This window comes from Triturus cristatus, chromosome 2_2 (genome assembly GCF_964204655.1).
Source record: "Triturus cristatus chromosome 2_2, aTriCri1.1, whole genome shotgun sequence".
Classification (NCBI taxonomy): Eukaryota; Metazoa; Chordata; class Amphibia; order Caudata; family Salamandridae; genus Triturus; species Triturus cristatus.
This window is the reverse complement of record NC_140582.1, coordinates 257003020-257024077: the sequence shown is the minus strand read 5'-3', so window position 1 is coordinate 257024077 and position 21058 is coordinate 257003020. Positions and strand designations below refer to the sequence as shown.

Sequence of the window (21058 nt, the reverse complement as noted above, 5' to 3'; positions counted from 1 at the left end):
GGCCACCCCGGGCCCGCGTGCCCACTTCATGCACCAAGATGGCCGCCCGGCCCCAGCGCGACCCGGGCCTAGAGGCGCCACTCCGGCTGGAGGACGTCACGCTTCCCGGGGATGAGAGAGGGAGGAGCAGTTTCTATCGCACCTCTGAACTCCCCTGGGACGATGGGTTTCGATCGGCCCTCCGGCCCCCCTGAGGGCTGGCTCCACGCCTGCTGGGTGTCTGGGACTCCTCCCGACCCGGCCCTGAAAGGATCAAAAGACTATAGCAGGAAATCCCGACAAGCGACCCCCAGGTGACAAGACCCCTGCCTGCACAGGCTCCGGACATCAAAGAGGGGTCGAACTATAACAAGGGGTGCTCTGGGGCTGTCCGGCAGATTCGACGCTGGAACAACGAGAGCCTGCTGACGTGGTCGCGGCTCCTGGAACTGGAACTCACCTGAGCCCTGCTGAGTGACTCGCGGCTCCCTGAAGATCGTAAGACCTCCGAACTTGTACCTGAGCCCTGCTGAGTGACTCGCGGCTCCCTGAAGATCGTAAGACCTCCGAACTTGTACCTGAGCCCTGCTGAGTGACTCGCGGCTCCCTGAAGATTGTAAGACCTCCGAACTTGTACCTGAGCCCTGCTGAGTGACTCGCGGCTCCCTGAAGATCGTAAGACCTCCGAACTTGTACCTGAGCCCTGCTGAGTGACTCGCGGCTCCCCCAGACTCTCACGGTCCCGCCGGACCCCAACTCCGACCACGTATCCCCCAGCTCGAGGATTGTGAGCTGTGCGCCGGGTACGTCCCTGCTTTGAACCGTTACCAGAGACAGTCCCGCTACCCCCTACCTTTCCGAGACTCGTGAGCCCGTGCTCACCTTGTACATATTTGCAGTGATACCTGTTTGATAAAGCTTGTTCTGAGAATACCCAGTGTGGTCCCTCTGTGTCGTGTGGTACCAGAAGTACGATCCTGGTTGCGAGAGTCCTCCCCCTGGGGAATCTCCCGCCAGTGCCCGGCTACGATACTTTGAGGGTGGGTCTCAGGGTAGTCAGGACCCCTTTCCGGGCTCCTCTGAGGTCGCCGTCTAACAAAGCCAGACTGGTCTTGGTGGACCAAATCGCCCACCACGCCGACCAGCCGGTTGGCGAGCACCTTGGCAAGGATTTTGGGCTCCGCATTCAAGAGCGAGATAGGCCGATAGGAGGTAACCCGGTCTCGGGGTTTCCCCTCCTTGTGGATCACCACGATTGTAGCCAGACGTTGGTCCGGCGGGAGGGAGCCCCGCGAGTGGGCCGCCAGGAACATCGCGCGGAGGTGGGGTGCCAGTACGTCCGGTCGCAGCTTATACAACTCGATAGGGATGCCGTTCGGGCCCATGGCCTTGCCAGATGCGACCGAGCGTATAGCGAGGGCGATTTCGTCCGAGGTAGGAGCAGCATCCAACGACTCCCTGTCCTCCACCGAAAGGGAGGGCAGCGCGATATCTCGAAGCAGGGCATGGGAATCCGCCTCCGAGCAGGGAGAGACCGGGGAATACACCTCGCGGAAATAATCCGCGAAGCAAGAGACAATGTCTTCTGGCTCGGTGACACGTACACCATCCATCCTCTCAATCAGCGGAACCACACGACTCGCTCTCTCCTTTTTATCCAACCACGCAATCAATTTACCAGCCTTATCACCCACATCATACAGTCGCCCCTGTTGCTCTCTACTGAGGCCCCTGGCTGCCTCCGTGACGAGGGCCCTATAGGCCGCTTGCTTAAGGTGTAGAACATGCAGTGCAGCATCCGTCACCCCACTCCCCAAATCACCCTCTAGTTCAGTAATTTCGGCCTCCACTCGGGTCACCTCCTCCTGCTCGCGCCTCCGGGCATGGGATATGAAGGAGAGGGCCTCCCCCCTAATAACTGTCTTGAAGGCCTCCCAAAGGGAGATAGCCGAAGGGACAGACCCCACATTCTCCTCAAAATACCGCTGCAAGGATTTAATCAGGTCAGCACGAATAGTGGGGTCGCGCAGGTACCAGGCATTGATTGGAGCTACCCTGCCCTCCCCCCTCGGGAGGACACCCAAGTGCAACAGGAGCGGGGAGTGATCTGAAATACCCCGCGCCAGGTGGCGCACCTCTCCCACCCTCCCAGCATAGGCCGCAGGGACAAGGATATGATCAAGCCGCGAGAGGCTACCATGGGCACCCGAATGGAAGGTGTATTGCAGCTGCGTGGGATGTTTTAAGCGCCAGCAGTCCACCAATCCCAATGTATCTAAGAGGCCGGACAGCCACGCCTGCGCCCGGGGGAGGTCCCTAGGGGGGTGACGATCCATAGTCCCAGAAACCACCGCATTGAAATCCCCCCCAACCACCAGAAGCCCCCCCGGAAGGTCAAGGAGGGGGCGCCCCAGGTCCGCAAAAGTGGTAGACTGTAGCCCCGGTGGGACATACACTGAAACAAAGACAACCACTTTGCCCTCCATTCTCCCCACCAAGGCAGTGTAGCGTCCCCTCTCATCATGGCGCACCTCATCTATTTCCAGCGGGAGCGAGTTCTTAACCATGATGCCCACCCCCCGCGAGCCAGACGTGAAGCCCGAGTGGGCCACCAAACGATAGCCACGCCGATTCATGGCACAAAAGGAATTACCAATAAGGTGTGTCTCCTGCAGAAAGACCACATCTGGCGAAATTCGTTTCAGATACTGCAGGACCACACCTCGCTTAATCCTATCCCCCAGTCCATTAACGTTCCAAGACAACAAAGTCAAGTCCCTACCCCCCATCACATACAGAAGCCATCATTCGTCCCCCCGAGAGCACCTCAAAAACACCAATACAGTAAAGGGTTTGCCTTGCGGTAAAAACGAACAACACCCCACCCCAACCCACCCGTCCCAACAGAACTCCCCCCTCCCTGCACCCCTGCATGAGCCCAAACAGCCCCCCCAAAGTGCAGTGTGCCTGTCGCCCCATAGATGAAAACACTAACTAGTCCCCCAGAGGAGGAGGGAAAGCCCCCAAGAGACCCCGTACGACCTCCACGGGAGGGAAACTTACACAATCAGTCAATGATGACAATAATGTTGTCCGGAGCAAGGCCTACTATTAGTCCCTCAGTCCTGATCCGGCAAGCCCTCCCCACCAACCGCGCCCCCCCCACCCCCCCGGCCCCGATCCCCGGGCAAAGTGTCCAACCAGTCCCCGGCCGCCTCGGGACGATCAAAAAAGTGCGTGCGGCCATCCACCTCTACCCTCAACTTCGCTGGAAAAAGCATCGCATACTTGAGGTTCAGGTCCCGTAGGCGACGTTTGACTCCGAGAAAACTCAGTCTCTGCTTCTGGACCGCCGGAGTAAAATCAGGATAGAAGTTCACGTCCATATTGTCGAGTCTGACCGGTCCTTGTTGCCTAGAAGTCTGCAGGATAGCGTCTCTGTCCCGAAAGTTGAAGATCCGGGCAATGAGAGGCCTCGGAGGGGCTCCGACCTTAGGTCTCCCTCCGGGGACCCTGTGGGCACGTTCCACTGCGAAGAGTTTACTCAGCCCCCGGGGCTGGAGACGGGTGAGGATCAGGTCCTCCACAAACAGATCCGCCGCCTCCTCCTCACGTCCCTCCGGCACCCCGACAATGCGAACATTGTTCCTCCGGGCCCGACCCTCGGAATCTTCCAGTCGACGATCCATCAGGGCGCTCGCCTGGCCCAGTCGGCGCACCTCCTTTTGGAGGGCCGTCACGTCCGTTGTGAGGCCCGAGGTGGTGTGGGCCAAAGAGTCGACCCGGTCATTCGTCTTGGACAGATCGGCCCTCACCAGGCCCACATCCACGAGGACCGAGTCAATCTTTTGCGCCAGAGTGTCAAAGCGCTGGTCAACTGAGGCCTTCATCTCGGCGATGGCGCCCATGACGTCCCGGAGGGTCAGATCCGCGGGCAGAGCAGGAGCATCAGTCGGGCCAACAGGGGACCTACGCGGCGCCTCTGGAGAGCCCTTCTGGAGGGTGTAGCGGTCCATGCTGTTAGACTGGGGGGCTGCGCCACGGCGGGTCGATTTCACCTTTGCCCGGTCGCCATCTTGTTTCGTGGACATGGCTCCAGTCCCCAAATCGTGCCAATCTCCTTGAAAGGGGCTGACAAACCAGTTCACGGGCTCCGGGGGAGGGCGACCACGGCTCCGAAGGGCGGATCACAGCTGGCGGGCCGGCAGGGCACCCCGATGAAGCCACACCACCGCACGCCGCCTCGCGACCCTACCTCGCTTGGCAGCAAGGAGGGCGCGAAAGCGAAAGTGAAAGTGCGGGGTACGCGAATCGCCCAGCCTCGCCCGCCGCTGTTGTTCACTTTGTCTCCGGATCGCCCCACAACTCCAATCCGGGGGGCCGGCGTGGAGAAGGCCGCAAACCTCAATCGATGCTCCCGCCGGTGTCCGAGGTCCGATTTGGAAACGGAAAACGGGTGGCACCTCAGCTCGGTCTCACGAACACAGTCCCCTCGTCTAGGACAGGATATGGTCAGGATTTATGCAGGAGGTCGCGGAGGTCCTCGGGAGCCTCGCACCTACGCGGCCATCTTGGTTGCGCGCTAGGCTCCTCCCCCTCACTTCTTGAGTTTCTTCATCGTGGATCACACATATTGTAAGCCACACAAATAGACAACTGATGGAAGTTAATTAATGATGGAAGTTAATAAGTTTGCATTTTATCCCAATCCGTAGAACATTGGTCTCATTCAGAACAAATTTACAACTGTTGCTAGCCCCACATTCATAAAAACCATTTGGTAAAGATGGAAGCCACTGTGTTCCCTTTAGTGTTGTCTTATTTGTAGTGTAATAACATAAGACAACCTCGGGTCTATATTGGCACAAAAATATGCATCAACAGGCGTGCATGAGATATTGGAAGAACTGGAGTATTACAATTCTCCCATGTAAACAGGGGGATAATCCCTTTTAGGACGAAAACCCTCACCCACCATAGGTGGCATGCTTCATCATATGGGTGACTCCTCCCAGTAGGAAACCTAGTCTTACTGGGGGCTACAACTCCCTCATTGTGAGGTAGGAGCTCTGGGATGTTTTAACAAGATGGTAATAAGTAGGATGCTAAAATCCCATACGTGAAAGATGGTGTGGTGAGAGTGCAGCACAATGGGGCGTGATAAAGTGTATGTGCAGTGGTGAAGTTAAAACTACCTAGTGGATGCAAAAGCGACTCTTTATTGACTTGCTCGCGCTGGTAGGATTAAAAAAGCAGTGCAAAGAGTAGTATTGAGTTAAAACTACTCAAAAAAGGTCGATATGTTTCAGCCCTATAATGATCAATAAAATGTATCCAGGCTTTCTTCAGGACCAACAATAAATCAAAAATTGCTTCTGCTAATGAAAAATGTGAAAAAGTAAAGAAAGATAATACAACACCAGTAATCCTATATGTAGATGAAGGGTATTACTGGGAATATCCATATAATTTGGATAAGTAGCCTCACCTAAACCTGGCGACAGCTCAGGGAAGGGGGCCCACTCTCTCAGTCGGTACCCCATCGCAGTACAGCCACGGGGTACCGATGGAAAGAGCTATATCAATGGTCAATACGGACCAGTGTTTTGCCAAGAATGTAAAAACAAGATCATTATCCATACAATACATAGTAATAAATCTCACCATTTCATATTCTTTCCTATTAGATTCATGACTAATTCTCAACAGTTCATACTGATTCACCTTACTGGCCTGGTTCTTAGCAGAAAGTATTATTCCCTTCCTGTAACCTTGTTCCAAAAACTTCTTTACCAGGATATCTTCCTCCTTCTCGTAGTCTGTCAAGCAACTGCAGTTCCTTTTAGCCCTAAGGAACGCTTCATACAGGATGTTGCCCTTCTGTTTCCTTATATAAAACGATTGAGAGTGTGATATAGTGTCAACAGAAGTCGGTTTCCTGTAATTTCCTGTTGACAATGTTATTCTCCACAAACAGCATTCCATCGAGAAATACAATTGAATTTTGTGAAATTTCATACCTAGTTATGTTAATATGGTTATTGTTGATATTCATGATACATTCTTAGCTCTGACACTGTCCCATTCCAAATCCAAAGAATAAAATCTATTCACCTCCCCCAGTACACAACTCTGTGAGCACTGTACAATGGACCATTCCAGGTGTGCTTCCTCTCATACATCCGCATCTGAAGAGGTTTACATAAGAGGAAGCAAACATGGAGCCTATCATGGTTCTGCGCTTTTGTTGGAACAATCGCTCACCATACATAAATTATTTTCAAATAAAAATTCCGTTAAACGAACAACATTTTCAAGTGCAAAAGTCATAAAGAGAGAGAATCTCATTGCTTCCAACCATTTGCTGTGCACAATAGTCTGATATAGACTGCGGACATCCACAGTGACAAGGTAATAACTTTCTTCCCATGGGTCTCAGAAACTTGGTTCAAAGGATCCTTAGTATTCCGTATGTAGAGAGGATGTGTTCTTACCATTGGGGGTCTCTCTGTTTTGGCACTTTGCCAAAAAAAGTCTTAAATGTAAACTTTCTTGTAAATCTGCCCTCACTTGTAAAACATCCGCATGTCTAGAAGGGGCAAACTTCAAGCTCCTTTTAGAATGCTCAACTCTATCTCACTCTGGGGCCCATCGGATAGATTGATTACTATATGGTTCACTTGCTCTCCTGCTTCCTAGTTTGGGCTCTTTGTGCTCTGGTTTTTACTCCATCAGTTTCTACATTTCCTTATGTTGTTGCAGTTCTGTCCACCTCTTTTACCTCTCTCGGTCTATTTCTCATATCTTGATTATCTCTGTACTTTACAGTGGGGTCTAAGAATCAACATTATTCCTGCAGTGGAGAACTTAGATGAGGAGAGTGCAGATAAATGATAAAAGTAACTGAATGAAACTTGGTACAGTCGAGAAAGGTTTGTGAGTAATGCTTTTGGGACAGCCACTCTCCCTAGCTTCTCCTTCCACACTCCATCCAAGTCTCCTTTACAGCCCTGCGTTAACAAAATGCTCTTTTCACAATTTATCAAGATCCTTAGCATGCTGCACAAGAAAGGGCCTCTGCAACCAAGGCTACATAAAAAGTGACTTCAGAGCTGGGAGGCTAAGCCACCTTTTTAGGTCTCGCCTAGCGACGCAGCGCATGTGCTGCTTGCCTGGCGAGACTATTGACGCAGAGTTTTGTTCGGAAGATGTGCAGGCGCCCGGACAGGCGATGTGCACACCTACGGGTCGTGGCACAACGCACGCATGGTGCGCTTTCAGTCCCACCCCCGTCGGGCCCCTCCTTCTTCCATTGTGTGTATTCTTCAGCTGCCTATATAATGTGATTTTTTTTTTTGCTGCTCTGAGAGGAGCTGGCGATGGAGAGAAACCTCCAGTAAAACATTTGTTATATTGTATCATTATTTATATGTTCGATTTCCCACTGTTGCGAGGCCCTTATTGTTATGCGAGGAGTAGAGTTATTGGGGGCCCAGCTTGTATCAAATATGTAGCGCTTTATACCCCCGACGTGGTGGTGCAGCGCTCCATTTTGCACCCGGTTCCAGCTGCCCTTTGCATTACATGGTTGAAAGGGTGATCTTGTAGTTTGGCCATTGCGGGACATTTTGGGAGATGTGCGTGAATATATTTTGTCCTTCATGCCTGCGTGTCAAATGCTCCTAAAGGGTAAAAGAAAGGAGTAGGTACGTTATCAGACCTTATAACAGTGGGGCTTATTTGTGTAGATTCATCCTGAGTGAGTGATTGAATGGAAGGCTTTAGATAGTGTGAAAATACAAAAATCCTCTCGGCAACGTTCCCCCTGGCAGCTAGGACATGCATAATTCTATTTGCTTGTGCATGTTGATGTTTTATCAGGCCCCCAAACACATAATTTAGTTGCTTGCCTTATGTGCAGCGCCATGCGTATCCCCATAGTTTGTAAGGGCATAGCAAAATAAGTCTCTATCAATAAATGAGTAACCAAAGTGACACCTTCCAGCGGGACTGATTCCAGCAGAGACTGCGGGGCAGACATTGACTCCCTGAATAATGAGACAGGTTGGCAAAATAAAAGTCACAACTAGCCTCGTTTAGAGGGATGCATCTGCTGATGTCAGACTTCACTTTGGTTTCCCCCGCCTGTCCTTTGTTATGCTATCCTCCCTTGTTCATTCATACGGATCTAAATCGAGGGTCTGAAATTGTGCATCTTTTCTTTCGGGCCTGGAATGTGTACATGTATATATTATCTACTGGCAGTCGCCAGTAGATAGTTATAGTTAGGACCTAGTTTCCATAGGAAAAGCGTTTTTTCTTTTCCCAATAACTTTGGCGCCGGTTGACGAATCTTTGCGAAAGTTTTAAAACTTGTGGCCCGCTCCGGTCAGCTCCTATCCTGAAAGTTTTGGGGTGATTCGACAAGTGGGGGCTATGAAAAAATGGGGGTCCCAAAACGTGTTTTCTCCATGTTATTTGCCATAGCAAACTTTAGACACAACTACAGCCCGAACTGCTGAACATAATTGCACCAAATTTGGCAAAAAGGTAGAAATTGGTTCAGAAAGAGACCTTGTTTTAAAATGGTGTAAATCCGTTCAGTAGTTTCCGAGATATTAAAGGAAACAAATCTCTATATATCTGGGCGGAACCTAACTACATAAGCACAAGCTTGGCTCTAATTGGCTGCCAACACTTCAATCCAGGAAGTGTTGGCAGCCATCTTCGTGCAATACTTTTTAGGTCTCGCCTAGCGACACAGCGCATGCGCTGCTCACTACACAAACACCACTGCACCGCCCTAAACCCTAAAACACTACCCCAGCACGACCCCCTACACTGCCCGAACACCACTGCACTGCACCAAACCCTGAAACACTACACCCAGCACCACCCCCCCACACTGCCCGAACACCACTGCACTGTCCTAAACCCTGAAACACCACCCCCAGCACGACCCCCTACACTGCCCGAACACCACTGCACTGCCCTAAACCCTGAAACACCACCTCCAGCACGACCCCCAACACTGCCCGAACACCACTGCCCTAAACCCTGAAACACCACCCCCAGCAAGACCCCCTACACTGCCCGAACACCACTGCACTGCCCTAACCCCTGAAACACCAGCCCCAGCACGACCCCCTACCATGCCCGAACACCATTGCACTGCCCTAAACCCTGAAACATCAGCCCCAGCACGACCCCCTACACTGCCCGAACACCACTGCACTGCCCTAAACCCTGAAACACCACCCCCCGCACGACCCCCCATACTGCCCGAACACCACTGCAGTGCCCTAAACCCAGAAACACCACCCCCGCACGACCTTCTACACTGCTCAAACACCACTGCACTAAACCCTGAAACATCACCCCCACGCACGACCCCCTACACTGCCCAAACACCACTGCACTACCCTAAACCCTGAAACACCACACCCAGCAACACCCCCTACACTGCCCGAACACCACTGCACTGCCCTAAACCCTGAAAAACCACCCCCTACACTGCCCGAACACCACTGCACTGCCCTAAACCACCACCCCCAGCACGACCCCCACACTACCCAAAAACCAATGCACCACCCTAAACCCTAAAACACTACCCCCAGCACGACCTCCTTCACTACCCAAACACCGATGCACTACCCTAAAACCTAAAACACTACCCCCAGCATGACCTCCTTCACTACCCAAACACCGATGCACTACCCTAAAACACTACCCCAGCACGACCCCCTACACTACCCAAACACCGATGCAGTTCCCTAAACCCTAAACCACTACCCCTACACTACCCTAAACCTTAAACTACCCCTGCACGACTTCCTACACTACCAAAGACCACTGCACTACCCTAAACCCTAAAACACTACCCCCCGCACGACCCCCTACACAACCCAAAGACCACTGCACTACCCTAAATCTACCCCCAGCACTATCCCCTACACTACCCAAACACCACTGCACTACCCTAAATCTACCCTCAGCACGACCCCTACACTACCCAAACACCACTGCCCTAAACCCTAAAACACTACACCCAGCACGACCCCCTACACTACACCAACACCACTGCACTACCCTAAACCCTGACACACAACCCCCTACACTAACCACAAAAGACGATGAACTTTGTCATATGTTACACATTCTATTGGGTCATCTGTGCTGGATGGGAAAGCCATATGTGGGTTTTGTTCTTTGTTGAATTAATGATGTTTAATGTGGAAAGAACATGGAAATCATATTTCATATATCCCTTGGTGTTGGAACACAGTATTCAGTATTTTCAATAGCACATATGATTTGAAACTAAAGGGGGATGCGATGTGTCATTATATTATGTTCCTATGATCAGACGATGAGGAAAACAATAAAGTTGGCCGGCATTTGAATATATCATGTCGAGGATAAGAGAGACAATAAATAGCAAATTATACCGAGAACAAGATGGTGAGGGGTGTTTGATGACGTATCTTGTACTTTATCGGCACTCTAACATATGTTATACTCGATAAAAATTTTTTTTAGAAACGTTGAAAATTAAGGAATACAAACATGGTCGAATTAATAGACAGTTTCCCAAATAGGATACGAAGAAGTTGTAAGGGAGTAAATGCGGCGAATATATTTGAAAAATTATTGATAATAAACATTCTCACACGCAGTAAGAAAATCACGTGGCTTTCAGCACGTGCTAAATCGAACCAATAACGGCCCAGGTCTGCAACAACAAATAGGCAGACGCGATAGGAAAGAATAGGGAAGACGAGGCAGGAGTACTTCCGCACTTGATGCCAGAAAAATAGAGGCCATAAGGTGAGATTGCAGCGGGAGCCTTTGCAGGGCTAAAACATTCATTTGGGCAGTTTTCTTGCCGTTTGAGCAACTTGTGAGGTACCGGCGAGATTGAATTGCGCTGATGCGCGTCTATATCTTCCAAATAGGTGGCGCTTAACGAGGGAGAATTATAACGGACCCCCGCCGCCCTGTCGAAAGCACAAATCAAGTAACTCATCTCGTAAATAAGCCAAGTAAGCGTTTTTATGATAACGGTAGGCATTTTTAGTAGTGCGTGATTTTCTGTTTAGCAAGATTCTAAAGAGGTAACATCACGTTGCTTACATTACAGCAATAAGCATTCCTTAATTCTGCACATGACGGATGAGAATATACAGCATCAAAGAACGTGACTTAATAAGAAAATTGGGAGTAATGCTCGAGTAAACAGAGTGTAGACACAAAGGTGAAGATGAGACCAATTATGGGTACAACTATGTTGTACATTGAGAAGTATACAAGGGGAAACTGACAGTAATAAGATGCATTGATACACATGCGTTATAACAGGATATGGAAAAATAATAGAACAAATATAAAAAGAGAAAATATTCTAAAGTGAAAGTCTCTTACTCGATTGTCAGTAGAACTTTAATCAAGTTAACTAAAAATATCTATCTCTCAATAGGTTCGAATGTAACAGACAAGGATTAAAGCCTATGATTTGTCTTGAAAAAGATGGCCTTATAAGAAATACCATCGAAACGCGTCGACGCAATTGAAAACACAATCCGAGGGACAACCGTGGTTTTTCTGTAGATATAATTGTGTTCGATATATCACAAACTGCGGATATACATTGATGACCCAAAAGGATGTGTAACATATGACAAAGTTCATTGTCTTTTGTGGTTTTCTGTTATGCGGGCTCATAACAGGTTGTTATTTGTACATGAATTGACAATTTTGTAATGGTGTGATCAGTGTGTTTTAATATGTTTTGGGAAATGTACAATTGATTTTAAATGTGATACATGTATGTTTTTTATACAATAAATGTGATAAACATTTGGTTATTTTTCTGTTTAATACAATTGTGTGATATTGTGCAATAGCATTGTACTATTGTGTCCTAGCAGAGGGATTGCCATTGTATAAAGTGTGATAAGTACCCCATTCCCTTCAACCGGACAAGGGGTCGCTCTCAGTTTGATATACATGCAAGCCAGAATTTGACAGGTATTTTGCTGTGCGGATTTGGAATCAGTGAAAATTTAATTTTAGAAGGATTATTTTATAACTGTTGGGTCATCCACAGTTGATTTTTTTTTTGTAGTTTTAATTCACAGTGATATCCTTAGTGAAGGCGTTATTTAGATTTAGCATAACGTAATTAGCCTAGAGAAAAGGCAAGCTGTCCGTGATCGAAATGTTCCAAGAACTTTTAACATGCCGATTTAATGGAGAAAGTAAAAGTATTGAGCCAGTTGTCTGTCCAGGTACAAGAGGTCGAGATTTTTCTGATAACTGAATCACAACACCAGTTTTATTTTTAATTTATTTCTTGTAGCTTTGAATTTCACCTTTGATGGTACGTCCTCACATCTAAACTTGAAAGTAGAAGATTCCATTGTTGAGTGGGATTCGCTGGCAGGAAAAAGTCAAGAAAACAAAGTAAAGGGGAAGGAAAACCGGGGCAGGTAAGAATGTTTGTCTTATTGTTTTATTCATTTGAAAACAGTTGTCTGATCAACTAGAGAAAGCCATTTTTATTTGCTGGTTACCGTTTGGCTTGTGTAGATCAATAAGGTGCCCTATAGTGGCTCTTTCTGCTGAAACTTCACAGCATTGCTTTTTTTTGGTGTTGGGTTAGGTGTCCACCTAGAAGACTAAAGGAAGTGTCCATGTCATGGCTCTGAGGAGTCTATTTGGTACTCTACAGACCTGGAGCTTGGTTTCTTAGGCCCTGGGGCATAGCAGGCATTTGCACCTTGGGGCAGACGCATGTGTAACCCCGTCGATAATACGGCCTGCGTGGTTGCATATTTTGTGATCATGCAATTCCAGCTGGGGGGAGGGAATATTCCCTCTATTGTATGAAAGAGTGATCTCATGAGAACGAGGGAATACTGTTGATACTGCGTCTAATCACATTCCAGATTCAAATGCAGGCGCACACCGGTTTTTAGGCGGTGCACTGATTATGTACCAAACCTGAGCTGACATACAGTCAGTGCACTCCTGAAGGTGCTACTTAGTAAGGAGACACAGGAACTCCTATGGTATCACCCCGCCTTGTGGGTGAAGTGACGCATCACACCAGCCAGCGGGAGGATGCCTTCTCGTCTTGAAAATGAGCCCAGTTCCTCAGGCAGTGAAAGATGGAGACATGATTTCAAACCATGGCTCTGTTTTTAACTATGTTGTCTCTCCAGAGAAACACAAACTGTCACATTTAGTTTGTGACTGTGCTTGGGATACCACATTTTTCCCTAACTGGGCTCTCTCTCCTAGTCTGCACTTGCAACACCTAGAAAAATATGCTTTTCGATGCAGACAGGAACGGCATGCCCAGTTTCTAAACTGACCCTCTTGTGCATTGTTCTGAGCAGTGTCAACCCCAATTAAAAGTGATATTGGCTTGAAATCATTAATAATCTTTATTTCATTGTAAATTATTCTATCACTAAATTAATTGTTAATAACCATAGAACCGGAGCCACCCCCTGATGAACTGCTGGAAGGGCAAGTTGCCGCTGGTTTGACAGTCCTATTGCCACCTCAAGCATTAGATGCAAGATATTGCGATACCATGGTTGAAAGGGATGCTGAATGAGTTTTTTAACATCAACATTACCCCATAGCAGCTGCCCTTTCACCTGATGCAGATTCATTTGTTTGTATTTGCTTGATTTATGCTAATGTTTGGGACATTTTGTATTATAGAAAAATATGTACCCGTTTGACCCAAGGCATGACCATGTTTGGAGATAGCAGTACCCCTAATGTGGGTGGCATTGTCCTCCTGGGTTGTGGTTTGCAGTCTGTTAACATGTTGCCTTATTTCTGTTGTCCGACAGTGGCCAGTTCCATTCCATGAAGAACAATTCAAGGTGAAGAAAACGTGTCTCTATCTAGCTCTAGGACCTAGCTCCGCTGTAGCTTGGCTGAACACTTTCTAACCGTAGACATTTCTCTAGATGATTAATGCCTGTTAACGGATCTAACAGCCTTTCGTATGGTGTGAGAAAAAACCTTTGATGCCTCAGATGGAGTCCAAATGGGATTGCACAATTTCAAAATCTAAAATGTTAATTTTAAGGGACAGTTTTAAGTGTTTTGGCCCATTTCACCACATTTGTTCCCTGTTTGGTTGACTACCCTGTATTGTGCATTTTAATGGTGCAGTTTTATCGATTAGTTATGGTGATTCCGGTTAATATTTTCTACCCGTGTATTGAGATGTCATAAACGCTTTTAAACATGCATGCTATGTGCATACTAACGTGCCGCTGCATGTTTATATGTTAATGTATAGTGCATACTTTACCCAAGAGCAGTAGAAAATTGAACTAGGGCAACATCCTGCATATAATACCCAATAATATTTACACAGCGAGCTGGGTGAAATGTGTATCTGTGTTGTGTTCATTTGTACTGCTCCTTAAAGAGGGATCCTCGATTTCTCTTCTGAATTACAGGTGGTAGGATCTGTTAGGTTTGGTGTAGGGATGTTTCAAATGGGGAAGGAATCTCTTCTGGTCTTTTCCTTCTAGCTTTTCTTAATCTCCAGTCTGGTTGATGTCCTTGCTTAACGTGAGACACTGTCCACCTGAGGTGCATAGTTGTTAGACCAGATATATAGAGGTTTCATTCCTGATGACCTTATGTGGGGAATCAGCTTCTCATGAACGTTGATGTTGATCTAGAAGAGGGGCTAATGTAAATAATGCTAGGTTAATGTAGTCCAACTTATTCAAGCCCCAGATTTAGGATGACTTTCAGGCATGCAATGTGGTGTCTGTTAGGTCATTGAGCAAAGCATTATCTCCTTCCAGGTGGACGAGGACCCAAGGTTCCACACCTCTACAGAAGTTGAGTTATGGGAGGAAAGGATTTACTTCAGAGGCAGCACTCGTACTTTGGTCTCTAGCTTGTCTTGTTAATGTGGTCTTTGAAGGAAATGGGTGAATATCGGCGATTTTGCCTTGGCTGTTAGCTGGGATGTGATGTCCTCCTGGTTCTTGGTGAATAGCTAGGTTTGCATCTAAAATTGGTTGGTACTGTTTTGGAATAGGAGGAATTCACTCTGTTTAGATTAATTTTAGGTAGGTTTCTAATATGACATACAGTTACTGATAAGCTCCAGCTCTTGGTCTGTGTTTTTAAAATAGTCCCCATACTGGTGTATCAGAAGAGGTTTCTCCAGAGTATATCACTAGAGGGCCCAAAGACAGCCTGTGGCCATGCACCAGCACACTGGGTGTAATGTACGAGTTGTTTTCTCTCTCTGGTATTGCCTGCATGTAGGTATAACAGAATGCAATGTAGGCTCCGTATATAGTTTGGCAAGCATATTTTATGTCTGAAAGTTTGGCACAGAATTTTCTTTTCTTCACACGTGTTGTCAAGGTTTTAAAGCGGTCTCAGTCAAAGACTGGATGTGCTGGAAAATCATTGGAGAGGGGCTAGGTATTTTATAGACCTCAAAACATGTGGTAGACGTTTAGTGTGGCCAGTGGCAATGTGAAGGTGTACTGCTTTCAAATGGATTAGCCGTGTTGCAGCCTTCTAGTTATACATAGTACTTTCAGTTTTTCTGTGTATCCAAGTTTCCCCCTCTACTTTGTGATTGGCTTAAGTGGCAAGATGGGAAAATAAAGTCAACATCCAGGTACTTTTTCAAAACAAAATAGCCCCATACTGAAAAAGCTTAATTTTGTATAACCAGTAACTGCATATCTGTTAAAGTGGTGGCACGGAAGGTAGTTTCTCATTATCTGACGAAGGCTGTTGGATTCACACTTCTGGTACTGTCCCTTGAAATGGCCATTGGCCAAGTGACCATCTGCACGGGTTGTTTGGAAATTATGTCTGTTTAAATAATTGCTGAATACAGTTATGAATCTGTTTCCCAGAACAAAGTTGGTAATGCCATTTCTGGTTTGTTAAATTCTGCCTACATTTTTGCTACTCTGACTCAACACTCTCACTTAGAGGATGGTTGATTGAATGGCTCAGCCATAACACTGCTCCAACCTTCGTGTCTGGGAAGTAGAAATTTAGCAGCCCAGCAAAGGCAAAGTGACTGGGAGCTCTCGCCATCTTTCTGGTTCTATGCTTGAGCTTAAAGTCTTAGTTTGCCTTTATCTTTTTTCTTTCCATGCTTTCGCTCCCTCCTTCTTTTCTTTTGGTAAGTAAATACTTGCTTCTTTTACTTTCTCGCTCGCTCCTCTGTGAAATACCTCCTGTTCCAGTGTGATAACCCCTGATTTTGAACAATGACCAAAATCAGAGGTTCTCAAATATTGTGTATGTGTGTTTATGAATGTGTTTGTTGGGCATGTTAAGTGTGAGTAAATTGTTTTCCTTTTGAATCCCCGGCACCTTTTACCAAACATTCTGATCTGTCGACAACAAACATTCTAGCATTCTTATCAACCCTTGTGCATAATGGCTGTGATTTCCTGCATGCCCACTTGCTCCTGTTTTTTGGCTTGTGGAATACTCTGAGCCTTTTGCCTTCATTTTGAAAGGAAAATACATATTTCATAATATATGATCTGATAGTTGTCCAAATGCGTGTCTTGTGTGGAAAAATGATTTAGATCGTTGTTATCCAGTATCTTGGATTGTTGTGCTTTTGTAAGTTGTGGTGTCCTGATCAAATATGTATGGTGATTGTTCTGTATGGAAGGTTACTCTGTGGGGTGAGATGGAAGGGGTTTTGTGGCTCTCCACCTTTATTTGAATGTGTGTGTGTGGGAAAGAGAAAGAGCAGCAGTGGGCCGGAGTTCAGCTTTGGAGTGCGCGTTGAAGACTTTAAGTCCTCAATAAGTAAACTTTATTTTCTTGATTGTTGGTTGTCTGAGGAATGTTTGCCAAAGAGGAGGGACTGAAGGATGAGTGGTCATACTCTTTTACAAGCCATATGTGGCTACGATTGCTGTATCTTGTGTTTATATACTGCGAGCATTCCATTTCTTGTTACTGTTGGAAGTCTTGATTTGCAGCGGTCAACTACGGATTGTGGGTAATCCTAGTGGAGTTTCCTCCTGGGAGGTCTGGTATCCTGGTCTTCCATTTAACTTATGTGAGCACTATCTATCAGCAGAAGTATCCCTGTCTCATTTTCCTTGAACATCCTGACTCAAACATCTTATTCACGTTCCCACTACATGTGTCACTAGCATTGTGTACCCTCTCCCTGCGTGTACATGTCACTCCTGTCCAAATGTTGGGTTATCACTGACATGTAGTCCATGTATTCTCATTTTCCGGTCTATAGGTCTCCACGTATTGGTGTTCTCCTGGCAAAAAGAGGATTTCTCCCATTTAGCATATTGCGGGGCATGTGGTGCTTAGAGCAATTAGCGCAGATGATGAATTGAACTCTTGCATCTGTCCGGATCCATTGGAGCACTTTAAGTTTGTCTGTTCTTTCAGGTTCTTTGTACTCTTTGGATGTTCATGGTGTACTTAATCTTGCCCCGCTCCAAGCTTGCTGTTACCAGGACTCTTGCCGGGTGCACTGAGTGGTCAGTTTGCAGAAGTGGCAAGATTGTATGGGATTATAAAAAGATGTTGATTGGCACATCAGTCGATCAGGATATATAAAGTGTGGCTAATCACCCGATAGGGTACCCAGTATCCACTATGTTGATTCGGAGAATTAACCCGACCTGTGAGAATAAAGGGCTGCCGGACTGAGCTGTGATGGCGAGAACTGTAGGACCGGGAAGAGGAGGGTGAAGATTGGGGGGATGGTGTGGATACTGTGGCAGCAAGCTTGCATGCAGTGTATTTGTTATATTGTGGCAGAGATTGGAAGGATCTGTTCAAGCTACTGTTCGTAGGTGTCCAGGTTGAAGTTGTCAGGCAGCAATGAGGGGTTTGTAGTGCAGTGGCTGGCCAGATTCAAATAGAGCTGCTACAAGAGCTAACTGACTGAGGGGTCGTGCACAAGCACAGTGCTCAGGTGGTGGTGGTAAGGGACCAAAAGTAGATAGTAAGGTTTTCAAATACAGAGGTGAAGCCTGGGATTAGGCAGGGATAGCGGGGAACATCTTTTTGAGTTTGCACCCAATGACACATTCTTTACAGCGTGTCAGTTTGGAGGATTGCTCAAGTGGCAGAATTCATCTGCAGGGTATAGATTTCAGTTAAGTGCTTGCAGTGCTCCAATTTTGGGCGAATGTGAGTGATAATTTAAAATGTGGCCGTGTTCTGAATAAACTTTGTATTCTGTAGACAGAAAATAAGGATCTTTGGATAAAACATTTGTTTCGGGTAGTCACTTGTCTGGAGCCTGCGGAATTTGAATGAACCTATGTGTTTGGGACGTCAACTTTTGTGCAGAACAGGGGTTGGTATGTGAGCAAGGTGGCAATACTTTTATGTGAAGGAAGAGGAGGAGGAGTGGGCCTGGAATATTGTATTCTGAAGATGACCTTGAAAGTCAGTCACTGTGAATTGATTCAGAAAGAAAGGGTGATTGGTGGCAGGAGCATTGTGTTAAGGACAGTAAGTAGTGATGGGTGATTGAATGTAGAAAAGCAGTGATTTATGCGACCTTATTTGGCAATGAGTTAGCAGGGAAGGCATGGGGCGAAGGCTTTGCTTGTTTGCTATCTTTAAGAAAATCATTCTGTGAGAAATGTTTATTGAATTTTACCGGCATTTTTATTTGCGATTATTTAGATCAGCCTATTTTTTTATTAGGTTTATATGGGCTTGTGACCAGTATTTTAAGTGAAGTAAGTTATTAGTTGCACTTATTGGAAAAGAGACCACAGGGGGTCAGGTTGGAGAGACAAAGAATTATAATGGTTTAAATGTATGTTTAGTTGTTTCATTGCTGCATAAGTAGAAAGGAAATGAAGAAAATAAAGATCTGGATCTAGGCATGCTTCTGCAAATGGATCCTACTCCTTTTCCTTCCTGGTGGAGTCCTCCTGGTACAAGAAGATTTAACACCTTGAAAAATAAATCGGGGAGTATTGTTGAAGGTGGGCGTTGGCATCCAAAAAGCCAAAAGGGAAAGGTGTGAGAGAGGTCTTAAAGGGCAGACTTGGCACATCCTAAAGTGGTTTTGTGTGTACTGAGTGAGGGTAGCAGTTTGTGAGGGATCTAAGGGCCTTCATCCTTAATGTCTTACTTTCTGAGTGGGTATCAAATACCCTTCCTCTAACCCATGTTCTTTCTGAGACTCTCACCTCTGTCCTATCGACCCACACCACTTAGCAGACATGGGTCGTGGGTATACCTCTAGAAGAAAATCACAAGGAATGTCAAGTCAGGATAATTTATTTGCCGGACCTATGGGTATATGAACTCGGCACAAACCTATTTCCACCATCCAACAAGCATGCACTAAGTGCATATGGTTTAGTTTAATTTATTTTTACCTTAATTTATGTAGCGTGGCTTTTACCAGTTAGGGAGCAGAACGCTTTACAAATCACAGGAATTATTCTGAGGATATTAGAGGCATGGTAAAAAGAACGCTGGTAAGATCAACAGCAGTAGGCTCTCGGCTATTGTCAGGAACCCATTGTAAACATGTAGTTTTCTGATTGGAGAAAGTGGGACTACAGGTTTTTCCTAATCTGAGATCTTTAGGCAAATTGCTCCGGAGTCTTGGAGCCAGACATGAGAAATATTTTTGTGTGTTTTGATTTTTCATACTTTAACGATTTCATTGACCAGTTTTGATTTCTTTCTGGTGTCTCACTTACCTCCAGTCATACATTTCTTTCACATAGGAGGGTAGGTCTGGGTGCATAGCTTTGTGTACTATAAATGCGTCTTGAAATGGATTATTACATATAGGGCGAGTAAGTGGAGTTCTTTTATGATGGGGTTAATGTGGTCCAATTTCTTGAGATTTGACAAAGAAGGCAGACATGTGCCGTGTGGCTAGGAGAGAGGCTTAATCTGTTTTGGGAAGGCCTGCAAGTATTGCATTGATGTCATTGATGTGTGAGCAGACCAAGGCCTAAAAAGTGGTCCTGAAGCCTTCCTGTGGGATAGAGGGTTTGAGTTTTTTAAAAAGGTGGATTGGCATTTAGCATGGGTGATGTCATAGATAAATATTGGTTGATGGTATTCCACAGTGATTTTCCATTAGGAACCAGGGTGGAAGTTCTGAGATGTAATAGTGAACAGTGTGTGAAGATCCGCGAGAATGGAGTAGAAGGTATTCAATTTTTGCAGGGAAGCATCTGAGAGAACATGTGTTCAGACATTTGGAATGATTTTCCATGAATAATTTTATGGTAGTGATGTGAGATAGGTTTGATAGTTTAAGTTGGATGTCATTTGCCCAGTGGTGTAGTGTTATTCCTTTAGCGTGTGGCATTGGTTCATGAAGCTCCTTGTGAAGGTTGATAGCAGGGGAGAGGATAGTGCCTTGAGGTACACCGCAGTAGATTGGTTGGGAATGTAATGTAAATTTTGTTCATTGTCACAAATTGAGATTTCGGTGTGCCAAAGCATTGGAACCATTTTAGATTAAACTTCTCTTGTATATTGTATGCTAATTGTGGTGGCATGATTGAGGTCAGATGCTAACGCACCAAAAGGCGGATTTCTTCCATCACCTATTCATAGGGCATCTTTGAGGATTGGTAGGTTGGTTGTTTCCCCCTGTATTTAGGGTACAGCCTGAATTGGTAGGAGTGTCGTATATTGTTTGAGATGTAGGGTAAAAGTTGGTTGGAGACACCTTTTTTGTATTTTTCCCTAAAGAGGGGTACTTTAGAGATTGGTCTCAGGTTTTGGAAGTCGTTGGGTCCGTGTTTGGCTTTTCCAGCAGAAGTGTAATCTGTCTGTACTTGAGGGAGGAAGGAAATGTGCCTTCTGTAGGTGAAGGGTTAATGTTATGTTATACAGTTTACACCGAGCGCAGTGCCACACAAAAGATCTGAGGCTAAAGAGATCATCAGAAGAAATCGGGCACAAAAGCTGTAAATGTACCCACAGTGTAGGTTAAAAAGGAAGGATCTCACTAGTTTCCTGAAAAGGGAATGCGAAGAAGTGCAGCAGAAATCAAAACAGATATTGTGACACA

The 21058-nt window shown here is 46.3% G+C and overlaps 1 protein-coding gene across 3 annotated transcripts in view; it reads left to right on the top strand.

Annotated features, from left to right (window-relative positions):
• Nucleotides 1-21058, top strand: part of FSD1L (fibronectin type III and SPRY domain containing 1 like) — a 405036-nt gene that overhangs the window by 294533 nt on the left and 89445 nt on the right. For 2 of the 3 annotated variants that reach the window (XM_085641301.1, XM_085641302.1), the window contains exon 9: nt 12338-12467. In XM_085641301.1, coding sequence (XP_085497427.1) covers nt 12338-12467 — 130 coding nt within the window. Of the gene's footprint in view, nt 1-12337; nt 12468-13847; nt 13881-21058 lie in introns of all 3 variants that reach the window. The other variant, XM_085641300.1, reaches the window with a different exon arrangement.